This window comes from Balaenoptera borealis (assembly GCF_965194805.1).
Source record: "Balaenoptera borealis genome assembly, chromosome: 12".
Classification (NCBI taxonomy): domain Eukaryota; kingdom Metazoa; phylum Chordata; class Mammalia; order Artiodactyla; family Balaenopteridae; genus Balaenoptera; species Balaenoptera borealis.
In genome coordinates, this window is record NC_138869.1 from 109,182,951 (window position 1) to 109,209,327 (window position 26,377).

Sequence of the window (26,377 nt, forward strand, 5' to 3'; positions counted from 1 at the left end):
ATGACTGTGCTTTCAGCTGAGTGTCTGAAACAGCTCGTTGGAGAGCATCCTGTTTTCCACTCATGTTGAAAATGTTTTCTGCCTTTTTTCAGTTTGGATAATAATTCTGAGAATTTTCTCCTTTCAGAATAACTGGAATGATATGTGATAACTTATAATCAGCCAGCTTGGGTGATTCACTGACAAAATGCAGAGATAGTGCCTTTTCTTTCTTTTCAGAAAAAAGAAATCGCAGCTGTGTAGACTCATGTGCTCCCATTCCCACTGGCAGTGCTCTCTGGGCTCTCTGTTCACATTCTAAGGCAAGACAGGTTAGGAAACGGCACAGGAACAGGAACATTGAACTGCCTGCCATTGGATTTGGGGTTGAATTCCCAGTGTTATTATTGTAACATCTTAGATTTTCCTACCTTCTGGGGCAGGTAGGTGGGTTCGTAAGGCCGGTGTCTACCAGGACTTTGACACTTTACTTTCTGTAGGCGGTATTTTCTCTCACATCCACCCCTGCCCCCGCCCCCAACCTTCTTTCTCTGCACTTAGACTTTTGCATGTTCTTTATGGTGCCCTCTGGTGGCTCCAAAGTGCAGTATTAAAATGACATTAAGTTGAGGTGCTATCAGTTTTCCTTAAGCCTGGATTCCTTTTTGTGAGAGAGTAAACTTGTCTTTCTTTGGTTTGTATACAGGTGTGTCTTTTTTTCTGTTCGATTTTTCCCTGAGTTCTTTTAGTAATTGAAGCAGATTTTGCCCAGAGCTGGTTCAGCTGAACTGAGCCTTGCCCTGCCCCGCGCAGGCTCGACCAGGCTCTGGCCCGTGGTGGTGACTCGGCGCCTCCAGGCCGCTCCTGTCTCTGTCCGCGGGCGGCCCCTCTCGCCCTTGGTCTCAGCTTGGATGTTGTCACTGGCTCAGGGGCGTCTCCGCGTAGGGCAGAGCCCCTCCGTCAGCTTTCCTCTGAGTGCCCGCTCGTTCTCTTCATGCCACTGACCCTACTCTGCAGTCCACTTATGTTATTTCTGTACTTTTTTTTTGTAAAAGTGACAGTTTTGTCGACTCCATCCCAGAATGTACACGTAACGAGAACACGTGTCACCATCCCCTGGAGTGGGCCTGGCACGAGGAGGTGTAGTTGGGGCTCATTCAGACTCATCCTGAAGCCCATTTGTTGGACATATTTTCAGGTTTCATTTCTGACTTGATGGACATAGAAGGTGACTGTAGAGATGGTTTGGAATGAAAGGTGTCGGCCTTCCTCTGGGTCATCGTACTAACGTCCCCTGGGAGATGAGGAAGGCCCGGGAGATGGAGCTCGTCCCAGAGTATGTTACGTCTGTGCTTCATCCCGGCATCTGCCTCTCAGGAGAGTAGAATTTTGAAGAAAAACTCTCATTCTACCCAACTTCTACTCTAGTTGAATTAGATGTGCTTCCAACTGTCAAGATCGTGGTCTTTAAATATCAAGTGCAGAACATGCCAGGTCTAGGTCCGGGTGGCGGGGAGGCTGTGTGTGTCTCCATCCCTTTCCGCACGTCTGGAAGTCTGGGCGTCGGGGCCGAGTTTGCTTCTGCTCGGAGTCTGCATGCCCAGGTCCTGTTGCTTTTGTCTTCTGCAGCCGTGCCAGTTTGAGCGCTGCGTGGTGCACTCGCTGCAGTCGCTGCGAGACGTCCTGGAGTGCAAGCCCGGAGAAGCCAGCGTGAGTGTCTGAGAGCAGCTGTCCGCGGCGGGGGCCGGGCAGCCGGGGGCTCCCCTTGCAGGTTTGGGTCATTGCGATGCCAGAGCTGCTGCCCTGTCACTCAGGCCACAGTCACTCGGCCCGAGGCCAGCTCTCCATTCCTGTCCCCTTGCAGAGTCAGGTAGCCCACACTGGACGCACTTTCCCACCTGTTAACTTCTTCTATCAAACTTTATAAACAAAAAGTTTTCTTAGCCAAGTACAACAGTTCTCATTCTTCCTTACAGGTCTTTCAACAACCGAAAACCCAGGAAGAGGTTTGCCAACTAAGCGTCAATATCATGCAGGTACTTTGTAAAAGCACTGATGCCCTGAAGTCTGAAATAATGCAAATTATTAGTCTTCCCTACTACTCATAATCAGTGTATAGCAGATATTAAATATGTATTCTTTTTCTCTTCTTGTCTGAGAACATAATAGTTTATGGTAAATAAGTTCAAGGTAAGATTAGTTCCAACTTGCTTAGCAGTACCCCAATAACTCATTTTTATTATGCTCCCCTTTTTTGTGTTCTCACAGTACTTTGTGTGTATATATCTGTTAGAGCACAGATTAAATGACATGACAGTTGTTTACATTGTACCTAGAGCACCAAGTTCTTTGGGACCAGTGCCTTGTGGGCACATAAACCCAGTTGAACGCATGAGTGAATGAGTGAGAGGAAGGAAATAAAATACATTCAAGAACTTAACAATGGGATCAGAATATAGGTGCTTTAAATTTTTTTTATCACTTAGCGTTATACATTGGGATGTGTGTTCCCAGTGCTTACATACTTTTATGTGTATGTGAATATATACTCTATATGTGGGACATACAGTCTATCACTTACAGAAGGTATATATGCATACATACCACTTAATGGAGATACGCTGTATTTCTGGTTATTTATGTAAAATTATCTTTAATGTCCAAATAGATTAGTATCTAAGCGTTCATACCACTGAAACGTCTTATTTTTGACTTAGGTTTTTATATACTGTCTGGAACAGTTGAGCACCAAGCCTGATGCCGATGTAGATACTGCACAGTAAGTAGAGCTGAGAGTAGCCTCACCGATGCATTTACCGGGATTGAAAATACAGACTCTTGTTCTGTGTTTGGTCTTATACCCTGGGACTTCCAATAAGAGAGAGCAAGTAGTCATATGAATTACATTTTTATATATTTGGCCTGTATTCTTTCCACAATTTCTTCATCTTCTGAACTTGTCTCACCTTTACTAGAGGCACATTGAGCAAACTGAGCACACGATTAGCTTACTGATTATCCAGAGGAACAGGGTTTATAAATAATAAAATAGGGAGTTAAAATGCGTGACTCCTCATTGATAGCTGTTGTGGTTCTGGTGCAGGGGGTTGCCCCGGCACTCCTGTTAAAGGGACACTGTCTGGGCCATTCTTGGTTAGTTGAGCTCCAGAGGACACATCTCGATTCCTGATATTTCCAAATCCATGTGATAATTCTTTTATAATGCTCCTCTCTGGGATTTTTTTTAAACCTGATTTTTCTGACTGTTTGGCACCTGTAATTTCTGTGTACCTAAGGTCTATGCTCTCTGACACAGATGATACTGAAATAAATGCCTCTTAAATCTATAACTGACAACTGGAATTTTTTCCATGTTTGTCTGTTTCCATGTTTCCATGGTTTTTGCCTCTCAGTATATAAGACACTTATCTCTCTGAGACCTAATAAATATTTAGTTGTTCTAGTTTTTCTTTGCTCTTTATATGTTTATTAGCACATTAATTTACCAGGAATTTGTATTGTTAATCAGTTTCCTGATGTTTTGGATTAAATAAGTCTTGTTTTCTTGTTTTGTTACAATTTCTCTTCCTTACATCATTGAATTCTAATATGTAGTGAAGGTATTTCTGAACTTTACCTTCTGTTCTATTCATTCACAAATGTTTCCTATCAGTGTTTGTTGTTTTAATTATCAGTAGTTTGGTTTTTTTTTTTTAACGTTTTTCAGATTGGTATCCTTTTATTGCTTCTTTATTTTAAACTTATTTTATATGTTTATCTATTTAGTCTTCCATATGAATTCTAAAATCAGTTGGTTAGATTTAAAGAAAAGGAATCCTGCTAAGGTGTTACTTGCGATTCTGCTGTATCTGTAAATTAATCAGTGGGTCTTTGGTGTTTCCTCCCCTGCAGCTTTCTGTGTCTGGTCACTTGTTAGGAGATTAACTAATTTCCTAACTCAGCTCACCTCAAGTCATTTACTATGAACGTGAGCTTGAAAAAGTCCCCTCTAGATTCTGATGGGCAAAAACATTTCAGTTATGAGAGTCTATACCTAGAAATTAAATTATTGGGAAGACCCCAAAAGCACATTTTACGTGGCCCATGTTCATAAATAGTCCACAGTGTCTACTTTGAGCTGTTAGGTGTTAAATATTACAGAAAGTTATATGATTTTTGACCAAGAGGTTTTAAAGTCAAATTTACATAGGTTTCATTGCATTTTTTATTGAGGCATAATTGACATATAACATTATGTTACCATTTTTAATTTTAGTGCTTTAACTTGTTCTCTTACTTGCTTCTCTATTCAGTCTCTCCGTTGACGTTTCTTCTCCTGATTTGTTTGGAAGTATCCATGAAGACTTTAGTTTGACTTCTGTAAGTAAGATCATAAATAATTAAGATGATAAATAGAAAGTAAAACGTCATTTTTTATAAAACATGTCATTATGACTGTTTCATAACAGTCTAAATTATTAATACTTTGTTACCACATTACTCCTATAGCGTGCTACTCTTACTTTGGAGCTGTGTTTTATTTTGTGAAAGTTTTAGTAAAAATATAATTTTGTAAATATTCCACACTGAAAAATCTTTTAGCTGAAGTTGCAGCTTAAGTAGCTCCATCTCCTCTCTGCATCGTGTGGCGATCCTGAGTGTGGTACCCTGGTGCTTGAAAGCTGGAGAGGAGGCAAAGGACAGGCACCGTTTCTCCGTATTTTCCCTCTTTAAACAGAGAAGCTCTGCTTTTCTCTATTTTTTTTTTTTTTGTTGTTGTTGTTGTTAAGTTCCCTAATAGCATTTTATTTGAACACAAAATTCCATGGCAAAACCAAAACCAAATCACCTTTTCTATAAACACACATATATTTTAAACATATGTATGTGTTTAGCGATGATTCACACATACACTTTATCCTGTATGTAAATTTAGCTGTTGAAATTCAAACTCCAGCTATCCTAGAAAAACAAAAACAAAAACAAAAAACAACCCTCTCTGGTTTGTCATTAGCTTGAATGATGTGTGTGTATGTGTATGTACCTCTCAAGAAAGAAAACATGTGAACTAAATTTCCTGCCATATATAATTTCTACAGTTATTATAAGTATGAATTCCTAAATAAGGATTTGTTATATTAGGAAAAATAGAGTTTAATCAAAGTAATTTTTTTTAAAAAGCTAGTGTAGGTTTAATTACTTGGGTGACTAGGTAGATAACAGTACTGTTCATGAAGAGAATTCAGGAAGAAGATAGTTTCTAAAGAAAGATTAAAAATTCAGTTTGGGACCAGATGTGTTGAATGAGAGACGTTCAGGTGGGATGTCTAGTGGGTGATTGGACCCCAGAAGAGAGATCTAGGTACAGATTTGTGAGTCAGCAGTGTAAGGCCTGGGAGTGGATGAGAATACTAGGGAAAACAGTAGGAGGAGAGGAGGGCCAAATATGTAAAAATAATATTGGGGGTGCCAGTATTTAAGGGAAGGCCTGAGGCAGAGAGCCTGGAAGTTCCCTGAGAAGGAAGAATCAGAGAAGGAAATCCAGGGACAGGTGGGAGAGCGTGTTTAAGCAAAGGAATATTGAACGGTATCGCAGACTGACAGAACATCAGGCCGGGTCAGACAGAAGCCAGGCCTCGTGGGAGGGCGTGTGGTTGGCCGAGGGGCAGCTGCCTGCGCTGGGTCAGGGATGAGTGGCAGCTGAGGAGGGCCATGTGGTGAGTTCAGACCGTTCTTCCCCTGTGAATGGGAGAGAAGGACATGCGAGGAAGGATCTTCTCAGTGGAGAAAGGCCTTGCTGCCTGTCTGGCCAACCACGCTTCTTCTGGGGCTTTTGGGACAAGCCTGATTTCTACATGACTATCTTCCCAGTGTTTGGAGCAGCTGCCGTGGGCTCACATGTTCCCTTCTTGAGCTAACACGGCTTGCTGGGCAGTGGTTCTCCTCTGAGCCCCCGACTCCCCCAGAGCCACGCCTTCGCCTCCTCTCCTCTGTCACCCAGAGCCCTGCATGCTTCACACTTGCTTCTGCTGGTCACTGGACCTTCTCTGTCCCATTTCACTCTCCTGAAATTGTTCCAAATTTGGTACCAAATTCAGTTCCTGTGTTTTTCCCCACTGGATGATACCGTGTTAGATTTGGTCCAGGTAATTGAGATCTTCTTAGGGTCTTGTTCTGTTATCCAGCAGAGAGGCACCTGCAGAGGCACGTGGCACGTGGGCTCAGCAGAGAGGTGGGAAGAAAGAGGGCTAGGTTTCTGGTCCGCTTGCTGGTCTGCTGCCTACTGACAGAAGAACCTCGGGCTTGCCACGGAGGGTGGCCTGATGGCCGCATCACAGAGACGCTGTGCAGCAGCCGGAACAGTCCATGAGGCCGAGGGGTCCTCAGGCTGCAGGCGCTGCCGCGGATAGGTTGACTTGTTATTTTCAAACATAGGTATTCATCTGAGGTGTTTGTCAGCTTTTGATGAGTCATTCAATTTTAAGAATTTGATTATTTGTCAGGTTTTCTTCCCACTTTTGTTTCCTGTGATTGGTTATATTTGAGGAAAAAATACACTTACTAAGAGTAAGACTTCAAATCACTCAAATAGTTTTTCCATTCTTGGGGAAGAACCATTCAGATTACAAGGGTAAAAATCAACCAGAGTTAATTAATGAAGAGGGCAGAGAAGGTGTGGCAGGCTGGGGTGGGCTGCTGGGAGGCGGTGCCTGGAGGGTAATTAAGGATTGATCGTGGGGCTGAGAGACCAGTTGAGATATTTGGGATGCCACTGCTCAGAGTGGCTGATGAAGCGGCACGGTGACTTTATGTCACACGCTTTACAAGGGCCACATAACAGTGACAGTTAGGTGTGGGCAGGGGTCTGGCCTCCCCCAGCCTCACGTGTCACCTCCTGGTGCCCACCTCACGCGGTTTGAACACGGAACGTGGGCGAGGAGTAGACGCACAGCGCACTTGTTTCAGGCTTGTTGTAGCCGCCACTTCCTGTCTGTAGAGTCATTCAGGCCACTGACAACCTTTCATTGCTTCGAAAGCACTGTAATAATTCCCGGGCCTTTTAATTATATTTGTTGATGATCACAAAAGGCAGCAAATAGGCCATGCTCTGCCAGAACTAAACACTAAAAGTTTAAATAAAGACATGGAAAGTTGTACACATTTTGAGGGAGCTGAATGGAATTCTTGGGTGATCCAGGCGCAGTGAGCCTAGCCCTGTGGTCTGTGCACCTGCCAGGGCCTGGTTATTCCCATCTGCCTTCCTGACACTAACCTAAGTTACCCTGATTAGTACACAGCAGCGATCAAAGTGTGGGTGAGAGCTTCTCCTAGAAAGGAGTTCTGCCTTAGTTTTTAGTCAAGGATCTAAACCAAGGCCCTAAATTAGTCACAGTTGTTCCAGAGAAGCCCTCACACCTGAGGGAGCAGGGACAGTGCTCAGACAGCCCCAAGCACGGGGACAGTGCCATTCCTAGAACTGTATTTACAAAGCCAGTTCTTCTGAACTCTGAGAGGATGATTGATTCATCAGCCTGGGGGGTCTGGTAATCTTGATAAGAAGTCACCTTAAACAGCGGGAAGCCTGGGGAGTGTAGACCGGCGCCCTGCATGGCTGAGCGGGGGAGTGTCCCCGTAAGAGGGAGACTCTTCTACGTAAGAAATTCTGGGACGGCCTGGTTTTTGAAGGCGCCCATCTGTGGATGGCATTACAATTCTCTTCCAAGTTATAAGAAACTTAGAAATTATTTTCTGAGAGTTTCTACATTTTTTGGTAGTTACTTTTAAATATCCATTTTTATAGCTTTTTTTGGGTGCAAAACGTATGAAGTGGAATAACCAATAAAGTAGAATCCCTTTCCTAAGAACAGCAGCTGATCGTATTTTACTAGTTTACTGTGTTGCATCAATCTGTTTTTCCATACAGCTGTTAAATTTCAAAAGGAATTTGAGTCAAACATTATTTGGCTCTTTAGCGTGTTATGTCATAGCGAGCAATTAGTAGAATTATAGAATTGTATTGTGTTTCTCCCTGTTACTGGAAAGAAGGAACCAAGAAAAACAAAGCATTGAATATTGATATTAAACACCAAGAGATTATAATTAAATTTAACAAGTGATAAATGTTATCTGTTAGACTTTCAGTTTGTTACTATAAATAATTTTCTAAAAATTTGTTTTGGTTTTAGGAACAGAGACTTTTGATAGTCCTGAGTAATTGCTGCTACCTAGAACGTCACACCTTCCGAAATATCGCAGAACATTTTGAAAAGCACAACTTCCAGGGAGTAGAAAAAATAACACAGGTAAATGGATCGCGTTAAACGGACACGTGGTGGTGTCATCCGCTCCGTTCCCAGCTGTTTCCTCAGCGCCCCCCGCCCCCGCTCCTCCCCACGCCCGGGTCCCTCCTTCTCACAGCTCACCTGAGTCACTGACGTAATGCTCTCCTCTTTCTCTAGAGCAAAGCCCTCTCAAGGTTAGAGCTTTTCAAAACTGAGGGAAGAAAAGGAAAGAAAGGCTTCAAACCCAGATCTTTGGGAGTCATCTCTGATTTGGCTCCTTTTAGGTTAAAGCTTCTACTTCTAGCCGCCAGCAAACCCTGAGCCTGCAGAGCCACCTCTTCCTCCTCCCTCCCTCCCGCTCCAGGGGGCCGCAGCAGTGCTTCTGCTTGCCTGCCAGAGCACACGCACGCACACACACTCGTGCACAGCTGTAGGTTGCTTTGTCTTACCTGAAAAAGACATACCCTCCACTCTCCAGTCCTGCCTGTAGAAAGGTGGACAAAAATGAGTCCTGTATAAATCAATGGAGTAGGTATTTTTAATGTTACACTTTGTTGATTATATTTTTCAAGTAAGCAGACAAGGAAAAAATGAAGTAATCATGTTATTATTAAAGGTTGCTTGGTTCCTGGACAAAAGTTTATCAGATTTCTAAGTAAAACTAAGCTAGAACCACTTTTCTAATGTCAGTACAGTTTCCTCACTGCAAAGAATAAGAAAGATAGTGATCTTGTTAATCTTATAATCAAAACGTGCTCTTGATGGATTGCATACTTTTTACAAATGATGGTTCCAGTTCATGAGCTAGATTGGGATTTTTTTTTCAGAGATTGAAAATGTCAGAGTGGGTGGCTGTGTCTTGTTTTCTTGCCTTTTCGTAAAGATTAATCATCCTGATGAGAAATGTTGTGACTTAAGACTTTAGGGCCAAATGTCGCGCTTATTTCCAGAATTTTTTGTGTTGAGAACTGCAAGGTGCTCTCTTGCAGTAGAAAGTTAGTATTTGTAGAAAGTGGGCATTTCGTTTTTATGCAGTAACAATAATGACACTAACATTATTACTGAAGAAATCTTTTATCATTTTAAAAATATATGAAGTGATTAGGAACTGCATATAACAAGCAGGGAGATTTTTAGGTTTTTACAAAGTTATGAGTGGGAATTATCTGTTAGGTTCAGTTTGTATCATTAAGAAGAAGAATGAAATTGACATGCGGATAGGCTTTGATGTCCTTCCCAGTCTTTGTCCAGATTGTTCTGAGACAAGGTGACATGAAGGATCTGGGGGTGGGCTATTCTTGGCACTCAGAATTTGGAATTGAATATTTTGAAATCATTCAGTTGAGTATTAAAGGAATAGACAGTAAACTAGATTTATAGTGTTTGTGCTGATTCTGTTTTTTATGAGTGAATTCATTAATTTCATGATGACAATCAAGTAAAATATATTTCTTGAATTAAGGTATAAAAGTTGCCAACTGCCACTGTTTTTCACGGTTTCTTTCTCAAATGACAGATAGCTCGGGAGGCCCAGATCCTAGAACAATCCGAGGGCACGTGTGTCCTATGAACATTGGTTATCCGTTCTCTGGCTCTGCTCTGCTCTGCTCTCAGAGGGAAGTGCTCACCGAGGGCTTCTGCCTGGTGTGCTTCTACCAGACGGACCCCACCTCTCTCAGGTCTCCTTCTGGCTGCAGGTGGGGACTTTGCCAAGGGTCCTCCAGGCATAGTTCCTTCTGCTTTCTTACTCCACCAGGAGCAGCACAGAAATGGCCAGCCCTTTCAGTTCCCTTTGTCTCGGTCTCCATCTTCAAGAGTAGAATTAATTGTTACATAGGAACAGTACGTGCATAATCACGCTTGTTAGGCATTTATTAAAATTTAATCATCACTCATCCTTTAAAGCTAGAATGATTTTATATACACAGTTTTATTTGATGAAAATAGCTCTGTGAAGTAATCAAGGAAAGTATTATTAACTCCATTTTTTTCATGCAGAAAAATGCTCAGAGAGGTTAATGCCTTGACCTATAAGCAGCAGAGAAAAGCAGGACTCAAAATTAAGTTTTCTCGTGCTAAATCCAGAATGCTTTCTGGCCCAGCAGCATACATATATTAAGATAAAGAACAAAATGGTTTCCATGAAAGCACACCAAAGGAATAGGACATGAAGCCGGTTGATTAATGTATATCATTTCGGACTTGATGAAACAACATTAAATAATAAACATTAAATTTATCAGATCAGAGTATCAAACTCCTCTTTCCCTACAAGTTGCATTCTTTAAAACAGGCCCCATCGTGGGCCTTCAGCGGGTGTGCTGTACGGAACCCGTACAGCAAGTGCCAACTCTGAGTGCTGGGTGCGTTTCCACGTGCAGTGCCAGCACCTCTGAGTTTTCCTCAAGTCTTGGAAATGTTTTTCCGGTCATGCACTTTTTTTTCCTTATTATAAAAGTAAGACCTATTTATCATTTTTTAAAAAGAGAAATACTGAAAATCTAAAAAAATTTTTTACATCATCTATAATGCACCAAAGATGAACACTGTCTTATTTTAGTATATATAGTAATTAGTGTCTTTTATATGCCATATACCTGTGTGTATATATGATATAAAAAAAAATGGAACATTTTCCCGAATTCTGTTTACCTTGAATGTATCTTTTTCTATCGGCTCTTCTGTTGTGAGCGCTTTTCCATTTTTATTAACTATTTTTGTAAAGATGAGCTTTATGGCTTTATAATATTTGTTAATGCAGATGTACCATTTTTTAATTTTTATGATTTTAACTTTTTTCCTGCTGGTTATTTTCGTTGTTGTTACTGAGAGGGGAAGATAGTCTTTGGTCACATTTCTTACTTCCTCACAGTGGATTCTTAGAAGTGGAATTACACCTCCAAAGACTCCTGGTGGAGTTTGCCAGATTGCTTTCCAGAAGCCGGTCTCACCACATTTGGCCATCATCACTGATTATAGTTTCTAATTTGATAGGTAAACATACTCTTTCATGGTATTTTCATCTGTATGCCTTTCCCTGCTTGGTAGGTTAACACTTTTTTCATATGCTCGTTGACTGTTTACAGAGTTTTGCGTTCTAAGTGTGCACACCAAGTTAACCACAAATCCTTAATTCTTTGAGACCTTTGAGAAAGGAAAACCAGAGCTATATGGTTAATAAACCTTAGCTTATAATTTTATTGCGGTAGCTGTAATTACATAATTCCAAGGAATTTTTTTTTACATATATTTTAACCTGTGCCAGTCTTTTAAAAGGAATTATCTGATTTTAGAGTTTGGATAATTACAGATTTTTGACAGACTCAGGAATGTAGTCATAATGGCCATTAAAGTCTGGCATTAAATGCTTGATTGAGGTTTTATTTGAAGCCCCTAAATCTCTTTCAGGTATTCCAACATGGAGGTGGAGAAAGGACAGGTTTTTTGTTATTTTTTTTTAAATATGTCCAGGGAAGGTCCTTTACAGCAATCAGTTTTAAAGGTTTTTGAGTCACTTGAACCATGGGTACCATATTTTACATATTCGATTATTTTAACTTAATTGTATATAATTCTTTTTTTTGCTGCTCTTTTTATTTATTTATTCTAGTTAAAACTTTGTTTTTTAATACAACTTTTAAAAGTTAAACTCCATTTACACTTATTACAAAATACTGGCTCTATTCCCCGTGTTGTACAGTGTATACTTGAGCCTATCTTACACCCAGTAGTTTGTACCTCTCCCCCCGCCCCCACTGGTAACCACTAGTTTGTTCTCTATATCTGTGAGTCTGTTTCTTTTTTGTTTCAGTCACTAGTTTGTTGTCTTTTTTTAGATTCCCCATATAGGTGATATCATCCGGTATTTGTCTGACTTATTTCACTAAGCATAATGCCCTCCAGGTCCATCCGTGTTGCTGCAAATGGTAGAATTTCATTCTTTTTATGGCTGAGTAGTATTCCATTGTATACAGAGACCACATCTTCTTTCTCCATTCATCCGTCAGCGGGCACTTGGGTGCTCTCAAGTCTTGGCCGTTATACGTAGTGCTGCTGTTTTTTCACATAGAAGATGTTGTTTCAGAGATGAGAGAGAAGCTCAAAGTCTGTTTGGAAAGTTGGGGACGTGCAGGGTGTAAGTGAGTAAAACCATTGGTTCACCACTTGGGCAGGATGTGGGGTCCGAAGTCAAAACCTTGAACCCTGGCAGATAAAATTCAACCACTGGAGTTGTCTTTCACCCCACCCCTCTTCCCAGTTCTGTCCTCACGCTGGCGCTCCGGGCCCTCCTCAGTCTCATCTCATCTACTCCTTCCGTCCCTTTGTCAGTGGTGCCCGTGATCTTTAACCTGCAGGCCGTTCCTAGGCTTCGGATCCGTTTCCTACGAGACGTCTTCCCTGGAAGTTCCCCTGGGATATCAGGTCATTGTGTCCAAACCAAAATGGCCCTCCTCCTTCATGCCAGCCCCTTTCTGTGCGCCCTGTCTCAGTCGGCCAGCTGGGCCCTGGTGGTGTTCTGGCCTCTGTCTCTCGTGACGGGTGATGAGCCGCCCTCTGAATCCGTCTCCACCCCTCTGGTTGCTCTTCCTGCTCAGGCCCCGCCCTTCATCCGCCGACCACTGTGCTTTCGCAGGAGCCTCCTTCCCTGGCGCTCTGTGCCCTAAGTCCCTTCGCTCTGCATCATCCTTCAACTCCCGTCTCAGATACAGGTGTCTCGTCCCACAGAGAGCCTCCTGTGGCGTGGCCCTGCCCTGACCTGTTCTCCCAAAGCACGCACGGGTGAGGGCCTCTGCTCTTCTTGCGATGCTTCCTTCAGAGGCTGGAATCGCATTTGACACCTCGCTTTGTGACTAGTTGAATGTTGGTTTGCTTCTTTTCTCGACTAAATTCTTTTCACATATTTCTGTATGAAATGTTTTATCCCTACAGAGGAATAGCTCTTGTGTAGATAGATGTGAATTAGAAGAAATTGCAGCTGAAGAAATGCAGTATCGTGATCAGGACCCTCGGTGCACATTTGCATCACCTCCCTCCCCTTGTAGAGAGTCACTTCTGCATTTCGTGGTTCCTAATTAACACGTTGTTTACTATTACCTGTTTCTGAGTTTTAAATAGCATCAGTGGGATCATAGGCATGCATTTTTCTATGACTCCTCTTTCTACTCAGTACTGTTTTTGAGGTTTATCCATGTTGCTGCATGTAGGTTATGCTAATTTGTAAAATAAATTAGAGTGTCTCCTTTTTTCTTCTTCTGAGAGTTTATATAGAGTTGGAATTATAGTATTTGTTATCTGAATATTTAGAAGAATTCTGGTAAAACTTTCTGGGGCTGTATTTTCTTTGTGAGACAGTTTTTAATGACTGGTTCATTTTCTTTAATGGTTAAAGAACCACTCAGGCTTTCCGTTTCCTCTTGTTAATTTGGGTCATCTGTATTTTTCTTGGACTTTGTACCATTTTGCCTAAATTTTCAAATGTATTGGCGTAAAACTGTTTTATAATAGTTCCATATTCTTGCAATCTCAACTGCATCTACACTTTTGACCCCCTTTTATACTTAATGTTGCATGCTTAATATTTTAGTCTTTCTTTCGATTAGCTTTGCCAGAATCTTTTCAAGAACCAACCTCTGTCTTCACTGATCTCTCTTCACATCCTTGTTTTCTGAGGCAGTAACTTGGGTGCTGAGCTTAATTGTTTTGTTTACACAGCTCACTGATTCCAAACCTTTCTCCTTTTTCATATGAACATTTAAGGCTATGTATTTCCCTCTCTCTAGTGGTGTGCCACATGCTAACACATGGTGTTCTCATTGTTCACTTTGTATTTTCTAATTTTAATTGTGTGTTTTCCTTTGACACACCAGTATGTAGAGGTGTGATTTTAAATTTCCAAATTGAGGGAGCAGTTAGTTTCCATATTGGGAGTTAGTTTTTTCTTTGTTAGAGATTTCTGACTTAAGTGTTCTGATGTCAGAATATCATGTTTTTAACTTTGTTGAAACTTGCTTTGCAGATGATACATGGTGAGTTTTCTGAAATATTCTACCTTGCTTGAAAAGATTGTCCTTCAGTTTTGAATACCACGTTCTGTTTGTGTCTGTTAGACCAAGTGTGTGAATTGTTCATATTTGTTCCTTTTGTTTGTTTGTGTGGTCTTTAATCTGTCCATTACTGAGAAAGATGTAGTACAGTCTCTCTTTGGCTACTTTTTAGATATTTTCTTCACCTCTAGCGTTCTGTAGTTCAACTATGATGTGTCTCTTGGTATGACTTTTTTTTTTTTTTTTTTTTTTTTTGCCTTTTTCCCTTGACTCTGATTGATACTTTTAAGCAGTCCTGGAAAATTCTCAGCCATTACCTCGTCAAAAATTCTCCCCTGTTCACTCTTTTCTCCCTTCAAGAATTCCTGTTGGATCATATCAGACCTTATATTCTCCATGTCTCTTACTTTCTTCTTTCATGTTTTTTCCCTCATCTTTAAATCCTCTGTAATGATTAGGAATATTTCTTCAGCTCTCTCTTCTCATCCACTGCTGCTTCTGTTATGTTTAAAGTTGTTTTTCATTTCCAGAAACTCTTGTTGGTTTTTGTTACTAAGTCAGGAAAAACGATTAACTTACTCTGGAATAGTACAATTTGAAACATTATACCAGTGTAGGAGATGGTGGTGGTAAAGTGCTTTCCAGTGGCCCTCAGATGGTTCTGTGTAGGAGGCCACGTCAGCTGCAAGCTATAGTCAAGTAAACGGAGAGGGATTTTTGCAGTCAGGTGAAGCCTGATTAATGGGATGTGAGCTGGTTAACTTGATTATAAAAAAATTCACAGAAAACGAACAGTTGGGGAATATATAGATCATAATCAGTCACAGGTTAGAACCACGGCAGAAGGAAGATGAGGAGAAATGGCTCCCGACGGCAAGTCCTAGGTGGTCCTTCTGTGTCAGAGTGACAGCATGTCCTGTCATATCACAGCTTGCTTTTTTGTTTTAATAGTGCCACCTCTACTAGGGATTAAAGGTTTATTTTTAAAAATTAACTATTTACTTGGCATTTATTTTGTCCACATTTGACAAGTTATGGTTCAGTAACATGAAGGAATGTCAATTCACTGTCCAGCCATCTGTTTGTAAAGAATTAAAAATATATTAATTTGACTGAAACTAGTAATCCAGATTCACTTGCATAGAGATTCTGCTTATAGTTTGACGAGTTTATTTCTATAGAGCTGGCTCAGTTAAATGTACTCTTTCTGTCATCTTTGAAATGAAAATAACAGGGCTTTTTTCATGCTATTTTTTTCTTTCTCAGAAACTTTTTTTTTTTAAGAAGTATTCCTTCCAAAAAGTTTTTAAAATAGTAAAGCAGAAAATTTAAGTTGGAAACATTAAATCACAACAATGAAATGATTTTACGTTTTGTTAACTATTTTGAGTGAGCTACAGACCCCTGTGTAGACACCGGGGAAGCAGGGCATCCGCCATGCACGTTTTGTTCCTGGACGTGCCCCCCCGTGACCACATGTGACATCAGAGCACCTTGACCTGCACGTTGCTGCCGAAGAGAGAGCTGGTAGATCATCACAAGCCTCTAAAATGCTGCCTCCTAACACGCTCTGTATTTCTCCACGTTATTACTGGCTGTTGAACTACAGTTGACCTTGAACTACGTATGCACTGGGGTTAGGGTGCTGACCCTCCACCCAGTCGCGTAACTTAGAGTCAGCCCTCCGTATCCACCCTCCCCGTCTGCGGGTTCGTACAGTACGGTAGTATTTACTACCGAAAAAAATCCACATATCCGTGGACCTGCACAGCTCAAACCTGTGTGAGAACACCTATTTCTAATTACATAACTGTTGAACTAGCACCCTTTTTTCCCCTTTTCCATTAGAGACAGCTGGCCTGGAAGCCGTCAGGCCCCACCTTCCCTGAGAAGCTTTTCAGCCCCTTAGCAGTGCCCTGGTCACTCTTGCTCCCTCTGCTTCCTTGTCAGCCACATTCCGTGAACATTGTCTTTCGAATGTTTTCTCGTCTGTCTGCCCTACTGGACTGTGGTTTCCTTCCTAACAGAGTTTTTTTTCACGTAACTTTCATCCATCACTCTCAGGTGGTGGGCTCGTGATAGACAGACCCCATCCTTGCATTTCAAATACGGTCAGGTGAACTCAGCTGACATCTGTGCTTCTCAGATGGTATGAACAGGGCATTTGAAAAATAATAATCATAGCTGCTAGCATTTATTATGTTTTTTTTTATTTATTTATTTTATTTTTATTTATTTTTGGCTGCGTTGGGTCTTTATTGCTGCAGGCGGGCTTTCTCTAGTTGCAGAGAGCGGGGGCTACTCTTCATTGCGGTGGCTTCTCTTGTTGCGGAGCACAGGCTCTGGAGCGCAGGCTCAGTAGTTGTGGCGCACAGGCTTAGTTGCTCCGCGGCATGTGGGACCTTCCCGGACCAGGGCTCGAACCTGTGTCCCCTGCACTGGCAGGCAGATTCTTAACCGCTGCGCCACCAGGGAAGCCCTTATTATGTATTTTAAATGTGCAACACAAGGCTCATAAATTTATCATTTCGAATCCTCACAAAAAAATGTATGAGGTGAGTATCGTTGATTCTCATTGTTTCATTTGCCTGGTACCTATCTGTGCATACATTTATTTTCAACGTTTTTTCTTAAATTGAGGTATACTTTATGTACAGTAAAACATACAAATCTTAAGTGTATATAGATTGGTGACTTTTTGCACAGTACCCACCACCCAGATCAAAATATAAAATGTTCTCCTTGTGCCACGTCCCATGCAGTGGGACACCTGCATGGGCACCCCTCTCACCACTGTCTGACTTCTGTCTGCACAGGTTAGTTTCACCGTTTCTTGAACTTCATGTAAAGTGGAACCGTACAATTTGTAGTCTTCTGTGTCTGGCTGCTGTTGCTCAGACCTAATCATTTCTGAGATTCAGCCAAATTGTGTGTCTATTACTAATTTATTTCTTTTATTGCAGAGTTTAGGTAACATATTTTGCTCACTCATTATTGGTAATGGGCTTTGGGTTGTTTCCAGTTTTACGTCTTTATGAATAAAGTTGTTGTGGGCACTGCTGTAAAAGTCTTTCTGTGGACATTTGTACTCTCTTATCTTACATATATACCTAGAAGTGGAATTGCTGGTCATGGAATAAGTTGATAGAACCTCTGAGCATTCCCAAGTGGGGATCTCCTTTACACTCAGCCAGCAGCGTGTGCGTGTCCGGGTGCCCCACTTGCTCACTACCACTTCACATTCTGTTTTATTTTAGCCCATCTCCTGGCTTTCGTTGACGTTCCCTGATAAACAGTGATGTTAAGCATCTTTCTTATGCATTTAGCTGTTCATATTCAGGTACCTTCTTTTGAAGTGCCTGTTCAGTTCACTTGTTCATTTGTTAATTGGGTTGTTTACCTTTCTATTAGTGATGTTAGAAATCTGTGTATATCTTTGTCAGATATATATTCTTTGAGTAGAAATTTTAAATTTTGATGAGGTTTATCTACTTTTAAAAATGTTTAGTGCCTTTCATATCCTGTCAGAATCTTTACCTGCTCCAGTGTCCTGAATTTCTTTTTCCCAGAGGCTTTGTAGTTTTAACTGTTATCTTCAGGGAGATGATCTGTCTCTTACTGAGTATTACATTGTGTTCATTATTACTATAATTATACATATACTATGATAGCTTTATAGTATGCATTGAAAGGACAGTTGTGCTCTTTTTTCCTGGTATCTTTTCTTGCTGTATTGTATGGTCTACGACCTCTCTGGCCTCTAGTGCCGGCCCCGACCCTGCACTCCCCAGATTCTCACTCCTCCCATGTTGAGGGCTCGGCCCACCCCCTCTGCAAGTCCTTGGCCCCTGGGTGCTGGTGAGACCAGGCATGGACACACAGGGCTGACACTGACCCGCTCTTCCAGCAAGAACTAGTTCATGTGGGCTGACCTTCTTGTGAAGATGGCCCCTGGTCTATACAGAAGACTAATTCTTATCTTGTTACACAGCTGCACTAGAGTGGTCCTTATTACTGAAAGTAAAATAAAAATCTTGCCTTTTTGTAGGAAGTTGGTAAAAACTGTTAAAATCTACTGAAGTATTTATTTACATTGTTTTACTTTTTTCTTCACCCTCAAGCAGACAGCTCATAATTACTCTTATTTGTGTTTATAGGTTAGCATGGCCTCACTGAAAGAGTTGGACCAAAGACTCTTTGAAAACTACATTGAATTGAAGGCAGACCCCATCGTTGGCTCCTTAGAACCTGGAATTTACGCAGGCTACTTCGACTGGAAGGACTGCCTGCCCCCAACAGGTGGGTGGTTTGAGGTTACTGAAGTCTCCAGATGCATCCGGAGGGGTAAATATGGATTTCCTTTTCTCAATACAGGCTTAAGATGCTTTTCTTTTTATTCCCATTTTTTTTTCATATTTACTGAGGGGTTGATATAAATTTTTATTAGCTTACCCATTTTTTGATAGCTTGGGGTTATTAGTACTTAAAATGGTTAAAGATATTCTTAAATTCCAGAGAATAATTAATTACACCTCATAATGTGTGATCATCCCAGTAACGCACACTTGCTTCCTATGATATTTCTTTACTGCATAGAAATAATAGACTGTGAGTGACAGTTTTATGCAATGACCTTGCAACCTTCATCAAAAAATTTACTTAAGACATTTGGTCATTTCTTTGGAAGACCCAATTACTGATGCCAAAAAGGTGAAAGATACAAGGAAAATGTATAGGAGTAAGATTATTATAATAATTTAGCAAAGAAAATTCAACTGGAGAAGGATGACTGACAGTTCCAGTATTATCGTTTTGACATCAAATGAAAGTCACTTAAATCACTTCCTAATACATATTTTAGAACTAACTATTGCTTGTTGAATGAAATAAACTTTTTGATTGATCAAATAGTTGTTTCTTTGTATGAAGTACTGTAGAATACATAAAGCCAAGCAACCTACTGACATCGTTATGTCGATGTAGCGTGACGTGGAAGTGGTTCTGTTCATATTAGATGTCGGTTCTTCAAGGCGAGTGTGGCTGTACCGGTGACCTGCTGGCAGGTTGTTACCTTCATTCTTTCAACTAATCGTTGTGACCACCTGTCATTTTTGTTGTGTGATGCTTTTATTAGATGGTGATAACATTGTTTATTCTTTAATACCTTTGGTTTTTATTGTTATTTTTCATATTAGGGGTAACGATACAGTGATGCCAAAATTCTAAGTTAAGAGCCAGAATCATCAAATCAGTAATATTTTATGTGACTGCAGGTATTTAATTCCTGAAATCACCGTCATTATAGACATACAAGCCTTCTGCCTACGGCTGACCATAATTGATCTTTTTCCTGTCACGCCATTACTCTTGTGTACCCATGTTTTTCTCTGTCCAAACTGGATTACAGTTCACATCCCAAATATATCCTTTTACAGTTTAAGTCAGAGCCTATCAGTAACTTGCTTAAAATTTTTGCAGCGTCTTCCTGCTCACTCGCGGTAAAATCCGCAGAGCGGGCAGCGCTGAGTCCGGCACCCGCCCCCTGCGGCCCCTCCAGCCGCCTCCAGCACACTGGGCCTCTTGTGGCCCAGACTTCCCACATCCTCCCCCAGGGCCTTCCCTTTGCTTAGACAGTAATTCTCCCTCATGCATCCTTTTGTCCTCAGGCCTCTACTTAAATATCAGGACACCAGCCATCCACCCTGCAGAGGTGACACGGCCAGTGGAGAGTAGGCATGGCATTTTAGATTTAACCGTGGGAATTACGTGTATTTTATGTGTAAGATAATTATCTACAAGGGAGAAGGCTGTACGTGTGGTTCCAGCACCTGCCTTTATGTTGGTTGAGCTTCTTAAAGCCAAATCCGTGAGGTCGTGGTAGTGGTCAGTTATCCAAGGTGGGTGATGAAATGCACCTTCTGTGTAAGCCGGGTTCCTGACTCCACGTGAACAGACCTCTGGAACTTTTGAACTCAGCAGCCTCTGGAACTTTTGATCTACCATCCTTTTCAAAACTCGCGGGCTAGATGACTTTGGGAGTTTCAATATCTTTGGACTTTAGGAAGGTAACATAGTGCACATACCACATATTATGTTATATCCCCGGTAGAGATCCCTGCAGAGAAATAGGTGAATATTAGATTAGGAGTGATAACAAGATCCTTATCAGTTCAGGTGAGACATGCCACCACAAAAGTTTAGCACGAATTTGCAAATTCACAAGCAGAGGATCTTGCCTCCCAGGTTCTATGTCTCCCTTGTCTAGACTCCTGCATGGTGCGTGGTGCCTGCTCGTGAAGATTTGTTCAGTAACTGGGGACCCCTTGCAGCTCCCACGGAGCCATGCCTGTGTCCTCGCTGCCCCCCCCCCCGCCTCACTCCCAGCGGGCCCGCACCTGCTCCGCTCGGGGCCCCCTCCCACTCAGGTGCTTTCCCAGGAAGCTCCCCTGGGTGAGCAGGGCTGTTTGGGGTCCTTTTAATCTCTTGTAACTCTTCAGTACACAAACGTAATAGATGCATTTCTGTATCTGTTTTTTATTCCCCTGTTTTGGGGAAATTTTTAGACAAAGATGTGAGGAGATTTCTTTCACATTCCCAGACTTCTCGTCATTTAAGTGTTTTATAGAGCAGTGACTGAGAGGTTCAGAATTCCAAGGATCAGATCGCAGAATGTTTTTCAATAAAATCTCTCCATTTTCTCCTCAAGGGAACAATACCCAGTAGTCAGCTGTGGTCTGTGCTTGGCCCCTAGCCTCTGCAGACCAGCCTGGCTATTGCTTCCCCTTGGGGGCCTCTCTCCTTCCCCTGTGACATGTATGAATTACCTCACATGGGCCCTGCTGCACCAAGCTCTTGTGCAGTTAACCAATCCCCAGTTCACAAATGAAGGAGTCGTTGTACAGCAGGCCCTGCACACGCGCACACATGTGTGCACACACTCGCACATACGTATGTACACATGCACATCCTAAATGTTTTAACTCCTTGCAAACAGTTTCAGTCATTTGTGTGCCTATAACACCTGTGCCTCGCCTATGATTATCACTTAATACTCACTACCATTTTCTAAATTTCAAGTATCCTAAGACAGACAAATTACTTATTACCTCCTGAGGGTCGGGGAGGGGTGGCTAGGACATCAGGCACTGAACCCTAAGCTCTGGTCCCCCTAACTGTACTCACAGCCCCCTCACACTCCTCTTTACAGCCCAGCTTCAGAAAGTCGGCTGGGTGGTTCCTCAGGGATTCCATGTGAGGTCCCATGTCCTCTCGTGTCCTCCCGACATCTCCGGCACCCCTGCGACTCCACCTCTGTGCCGTGGCTGGATCCGTGGACGTGCTCGCTTTTGTGCTCCGTGATCGGAACGCTCCCGGCCTGCTCCCCCTCCCCGGGAGAGACGGCCCTCCTGCGGCCCCTGTGGTCCCACTGCTGCTGGGCGGCCCTCGGTCTCCTTCCCCTGCCTAGCCTTGCACCCTGGCGTCCCCAGGACGCTGGCTTCCTCTGGGCTCGCTAGCCTTTCCTCGGACTCTGCGTGGTCTCCTCCACTGGCAGGAGTGGCTGGTGCCTCCAGTGTCCACGTCCGCAGGCTGACCTCTGCTCTGAGCTTCAGGTCTCCCTCCCGCGTAGACAAATGCACTCCCCCAGGACGTTCCGCGCCCTCCTCACCAGCCAGCTCAGCCGGGGCTCCCGCTCCTCTCTGTGCCCTGGTTCTGTGGCCACCACCCTCAGCTCCTACCAGGACGCCCCGTGTCGCCTGAGCCCGCACCTGTCTTCCTGTTCCCGGCCGCCCGCCTGTTTGCCAGGCCCGCCCGCCGCTCCCCTGCTCAACCCTCAGGCCACCCCTCGCCTCCGGCTCAGACCTACCCTTTGGGGCGGGCGCTGCCGCTGTTGTCCTGCTCCCTGCCCTTCCCGTGCCGCCTCCGGGGGCTTCCCTGCCCCCCCCACCCCGCGCGCCACCGGCCTTCTCTTCAGTCCTGCACGTCGGCGGTCACTGCGCCCCCGGCTCCTGTGCTGCGAGCTGAGGGTGGGAGTTCACAGGTTACAGCCTCAGTTTATCTTCCGAGTACTTGCTCTGTGGTTCACAGTGATTTTTCTCGGTTGTTTTTCCGATAGGAAAGTAAATCGTGATGTTCTCGTTTCCATTAATCTCCTTGTTCACTTTTTAATAAATAATACACAGTGGGTGTTCGTATTTGTTTAACTGAAGTGAGCATGTTATAGCACTTGCCTCCTGTGGAAGCTTCGTACAATCCCTAAATCTCGAGCAATTGCGTTTGAATTAAAACATGCGTGTCAGGGATACCTGACACGTGAGCAGTTCTGCGCAGCGCCGCTGTGCTCTTCAGGGACAGTTGAGGTGTGTTCTGCTCAATCCTTGTGAGGACGAGGGTGTGGGAAGGGCAGTGCCAGGCTCTTAGGGTCTTGGGTCCCACTGCCTCCAGGTGGGTGACTGACTCAGACTGTCCAGATACTGCCTTGAAGGGACCTGGGGTCCTTTCTCTGCCACTTCCCATCTTCCCAGCCCTCAGCTTGAGTGATGATGGATACAAAATGATGTCATCATTATCGGGGCCACTTTTTATACAAAATTAAGCTTCTGCTGGCCTTGTGGCATTGAGGCCTGTGGCTCTGTCTTTCAGATAAACTTCCTGAGCAGACGCACACACCACTGCTTTGTCAGCCATTCATTTACCATTTCTCTGGTTCCAAAGCCTCTTAGAAATTGTTGGTTTTGGTTTCACTTTTATAAACTGTATTTAGTTCTGTTCTTGGTGTAGCTTTGACTTCGTGATCCCCAACTGAACCTCAGTCTCGCATAGTCATATAGTGATTTTTAGTTTCTTTAAAGATGAGTGAAGTTTTGAGACCTCGTGTAAGGTGAACAGCCAAAATAGTTTGACTTCAGTCTTCCAAAATAATTTCAATTAACAACTTTAGTGTTATCTTTAGAATTTTCATCTCCAAAATTTCATCCAAAACTGAATTTTACAAATCACGTAGGTAACCGATTGTTTATTGCTGTACTTAGCAATAAATTTAGTTTCTGATACTGTTTGTGGTGATTTTTTTAAAAAAATCCTGTTGATTAATTTCACGATTCAAGAAGAGATATTCGTTAAAGCCATAACTATGCTTTTTTAACCTGACAGTTGGATATTTAAATTATCACCTCTTTATTTGTATATATGTCAGGAAAGATTATTCTGGTTAGTTCTGAGTCACTTAACTGACTGTGTCGTTATTCTTATCTGCAGTTATTAAGAGCTCTGAGTATTTGCATTTGATAGGTTTTAGGTAAACTTTGAATAGTCTTAGTCTTCATTTACGGATACACATGGAAGTTCATATCTTTAAAACATACTAAATAAGAAAAATAATCTTTCTTAAAATTTTCTCTTAAATATTGGTGTTCTATCTAAAAGGCATTTAAGTTTACATATATTCCTAAAGATACTTAATAAATGAATTTAAAATTAACCATTTTTATAAAGGTAAAGTACTTAACTGATTTTTAACTCAAAAGACTTTTTTATTAATTGCAGTCATTGACATTATCAGGAGGAGGGAAGACATTTATGTCATCGGTGATGGGAGTGAGTGGCGTGCCGGCTGTTAGCGTGGGCGGCCGACTGCTCGTGGGGGACGCCTGGAACCGGAGCAGAACGAGTTCCACGTCAATCACGTGGCAGACCCAGTGTTTGGGATACTGAGACTACTGACTCGACGTCTGTAACAAAATGTTCCTCTCAGGGGCAGGTAGAGGATTTGCTTTTCATTCACAAATTCAGCCAGTGTTACCAAGTCTGTTACATCCGAGGCACTCTACACGTTTCCCGAGTTGTTCCTGCTTCCAAGGTTAACATGTGGTAGCGAAGCTGAGGATGGTGCTGCGTGTGAGGTGAGGTGGTGGCTGTGACCCGGGGGGGTTGGGATGCACCCGTGTCCCCCTCAGTCGTGTGGCCTGCTCCCGGTGGCACCAGGGAGAGCAGGGCGGGGCTCAGGGGGGACCAGCGCCGCCCCCCGCCCTTCTGGGGAGCCCTGGCACCGGCACCCCCAGGGCAGCTCCCGAGACCACGTCGTAACCTTGGCGTCTGCACCTGTGCTGCGTGCTTCTCTGTTTGTTATGCGGTGGTTGGCGGTATGTGTGAGGGCAGGTGTTTTGGTGAAAAAGATCACAGCATGGGGTGGCAAAAAAACTAAAATAGATCCGTCGTTCTCTTGTGATTTTTATATCCATTTATTTTTTAAAATTATATCATCTTGGAGGCCTTGAGATATTTTTTTTATCCTTTAAAGTTAAAATCCAGTGCATTATTGGGGGAGGAGGGAATGTGAAAAATAACTTCTGTGCTGTTCATTGACCGTCTAATCATCTCTTATTTTCTTTAACTTATCATCGTTTCTTTGCAGTTACCTAAAGAAAATATATTTCCACGGCCATGCGAAGAGTATCTTGATGGGTTATTGTATGTTTTCTTCCCCCAACACTTTTCTCCTAATACTCTTGTGATTTTAACGGGATCCTTGTATTTCAGCGAGCTAATTGCACTTACCTCTAACTAATCGCACTTGGTCAGCATGAAGAACGCTGAGGTAGTAGCCAGGCTGCCTGCCGTTTATCTCGGCAGATCAGCACCTCCATTTCAACATTCATCTCGTTAGTTGTTAGACTGTAACCACGCGTAGGGAAAATCTTTCTCTGAAAGTTCTCGGGGAGTTTACTAAATGCTGGGACAGGGCTGTTGCGATGCTGCTTTCTGGATCCTCCTGATAGATGAGTCGTCGTGTCCAGTATCAGGGAGGAGGGGAAAGAAGGGACTCTGGCCCCATCGCTACCTCCGCCTGCTCAGAGGGAAAGAAAGAAAAACACCGTCTGAATCTTGGGGCCTGGGGAATCCCGATGAATAACAGTCTTCTTCTCTGTCCAAATTTCGAACCGACTGAAGAATAAGACGCAAGAGTCAGTAGGTGAGAAGGCCGGTGCCGGAGGGTCAGAGTGAGAGCCCAGACCCCTTGCCCAGCCCCTCCGAGAAGCAGCCCCTCTGCCTGCTCGCCACCTCCCACAGGCAGGGGTAGCGAAGAAGCAGGGGACAAACCCCCATGCGCTGCTGACCCCGCCAAAGGTGGACGAAGGCTGTCCCTCCCTCTGGGAAGCCCCACCCAAACCAGAAGGGCGGGGAGACGCCATTCTCCTTAAAAGCACCAGATGTGAACTTCCAGCGAGAGGTGGCTGGCTCTGGGTGTGCGGACAAGAGATAGGAGCTGATTTCAGCAAACAAAAAACTTGTTTTGTCCCATTAATAAACGAGGAAGCAGAATTACTTCAGAATCTAAATATTAATTCCTATTGCAAATAAAATAACCACGGCCAGCAGTTCAAGGGTCAGTTACAGAGACGGTCTGTAGAAAAGGAGGGGACTCCAAGACGTCTTTCCCTCCGCAGCCCACAGCCCACCTCTGGTTTCTGGAGGGGGGGTGCCCAGCCCTCAGGCCCTCGCCCCCTCCCACGCTCCCCTTCAGCCCCACCCCACTGTCTCCAGGCCCCCAGGCCGCCCCCCCGCTCCGTGTCCGCAGCCCTCGGTGGTGCCCAGCACAGGGAGATCCTTCCCTGACAGACTTGGTCCATCAGTTGGTTGGTGAATGAGAAACACCTTGGCGGAAATTACTCAAGCAAGTAAAATACTAATTTACAGTTTAATTTTTACCCTGGTAGGTATTTTCAACAGAATGTCGGATTGAATTGTCTCTTAATTCAGCTAATGTTAAAGAAGAGAACTTCGGTTGATTACATAAGAAAACGGTTACCAAAAATAACATGTGGACTACCCATTAAGAAATAATTAGAATATTATAAAATTTTATATCTATGTATAAAATGAGAAAATCCTAACACCAAAGGTCTCTGAATGTCATTTCACCTTTCCAGAATTATTCTGAAGACTGAGGCTTGCAGAATTCTGAGGGCGCCTTTACGAGCATCACATTCTTGGTGCTGTTTGTTGGACACTCTAGAAATCTCTTCTCGAATGTGGAACACAGGTGGTAACACCCAGTGACACGGCTGTCCTCTC

The 26,377-nt window shown here is 43.1% G+C and overlaps 1 protein-coding gene and 1 long non-coding RNA gene across 6 annotated transcripts in view; both read left to right on the forward strand.

Annotated features, from left to right (window-relative positions):
* Positions 1 to 26,377, forward strand: part of EXOC2 (exocyst complex component 2) — a 156,070-nt gene that overhangs the window by 103,557 nt on the left and 26,136 nt on the right. For all 5 annotated transcript variants that reach the window (XM_082345004.1, XM_082345005.1, XM_082345006.1 and 2 more), the window contains exons 18-23: positions 1,609 to 1,689; positions 1,956 to 2,015; positions 2,697 to 2,758; positions 4,293 to 4,359; positions 8,166 to 8,282; positions 18,463 to 18,604. In XM_082345004.1, the coding sequence (XP_082201130.1) occupies positions 1,609 to 1,689; positions 1,956 to 2,015; positions 2,697 to 2,758; positions 4,293 to 4,359; positions 8,166 to 8,282; positions 18,463 to 18,604 (529 nt within the window). The remainder of the gene's footprint in view (positions 1 to 1,608; positions 1,690 to 1,955; positions 2,016 to 2,696; positions 2,759 to 4,292; positions 4,360 to 8,165; positions 8,283 to 18,462; positions 18,605 to 26,377) is intronic.
* On the forward strand, positions 18,611 to 25,627 carry LOC309607021. The gene is made up of 2 exons (XR_014232188.1): positions 18,611 to 24,204; positions 24,717 to 25,627. It is a non-coding gene; the product is annotated as an uncharacterized lncRNA (long non-coding RNA).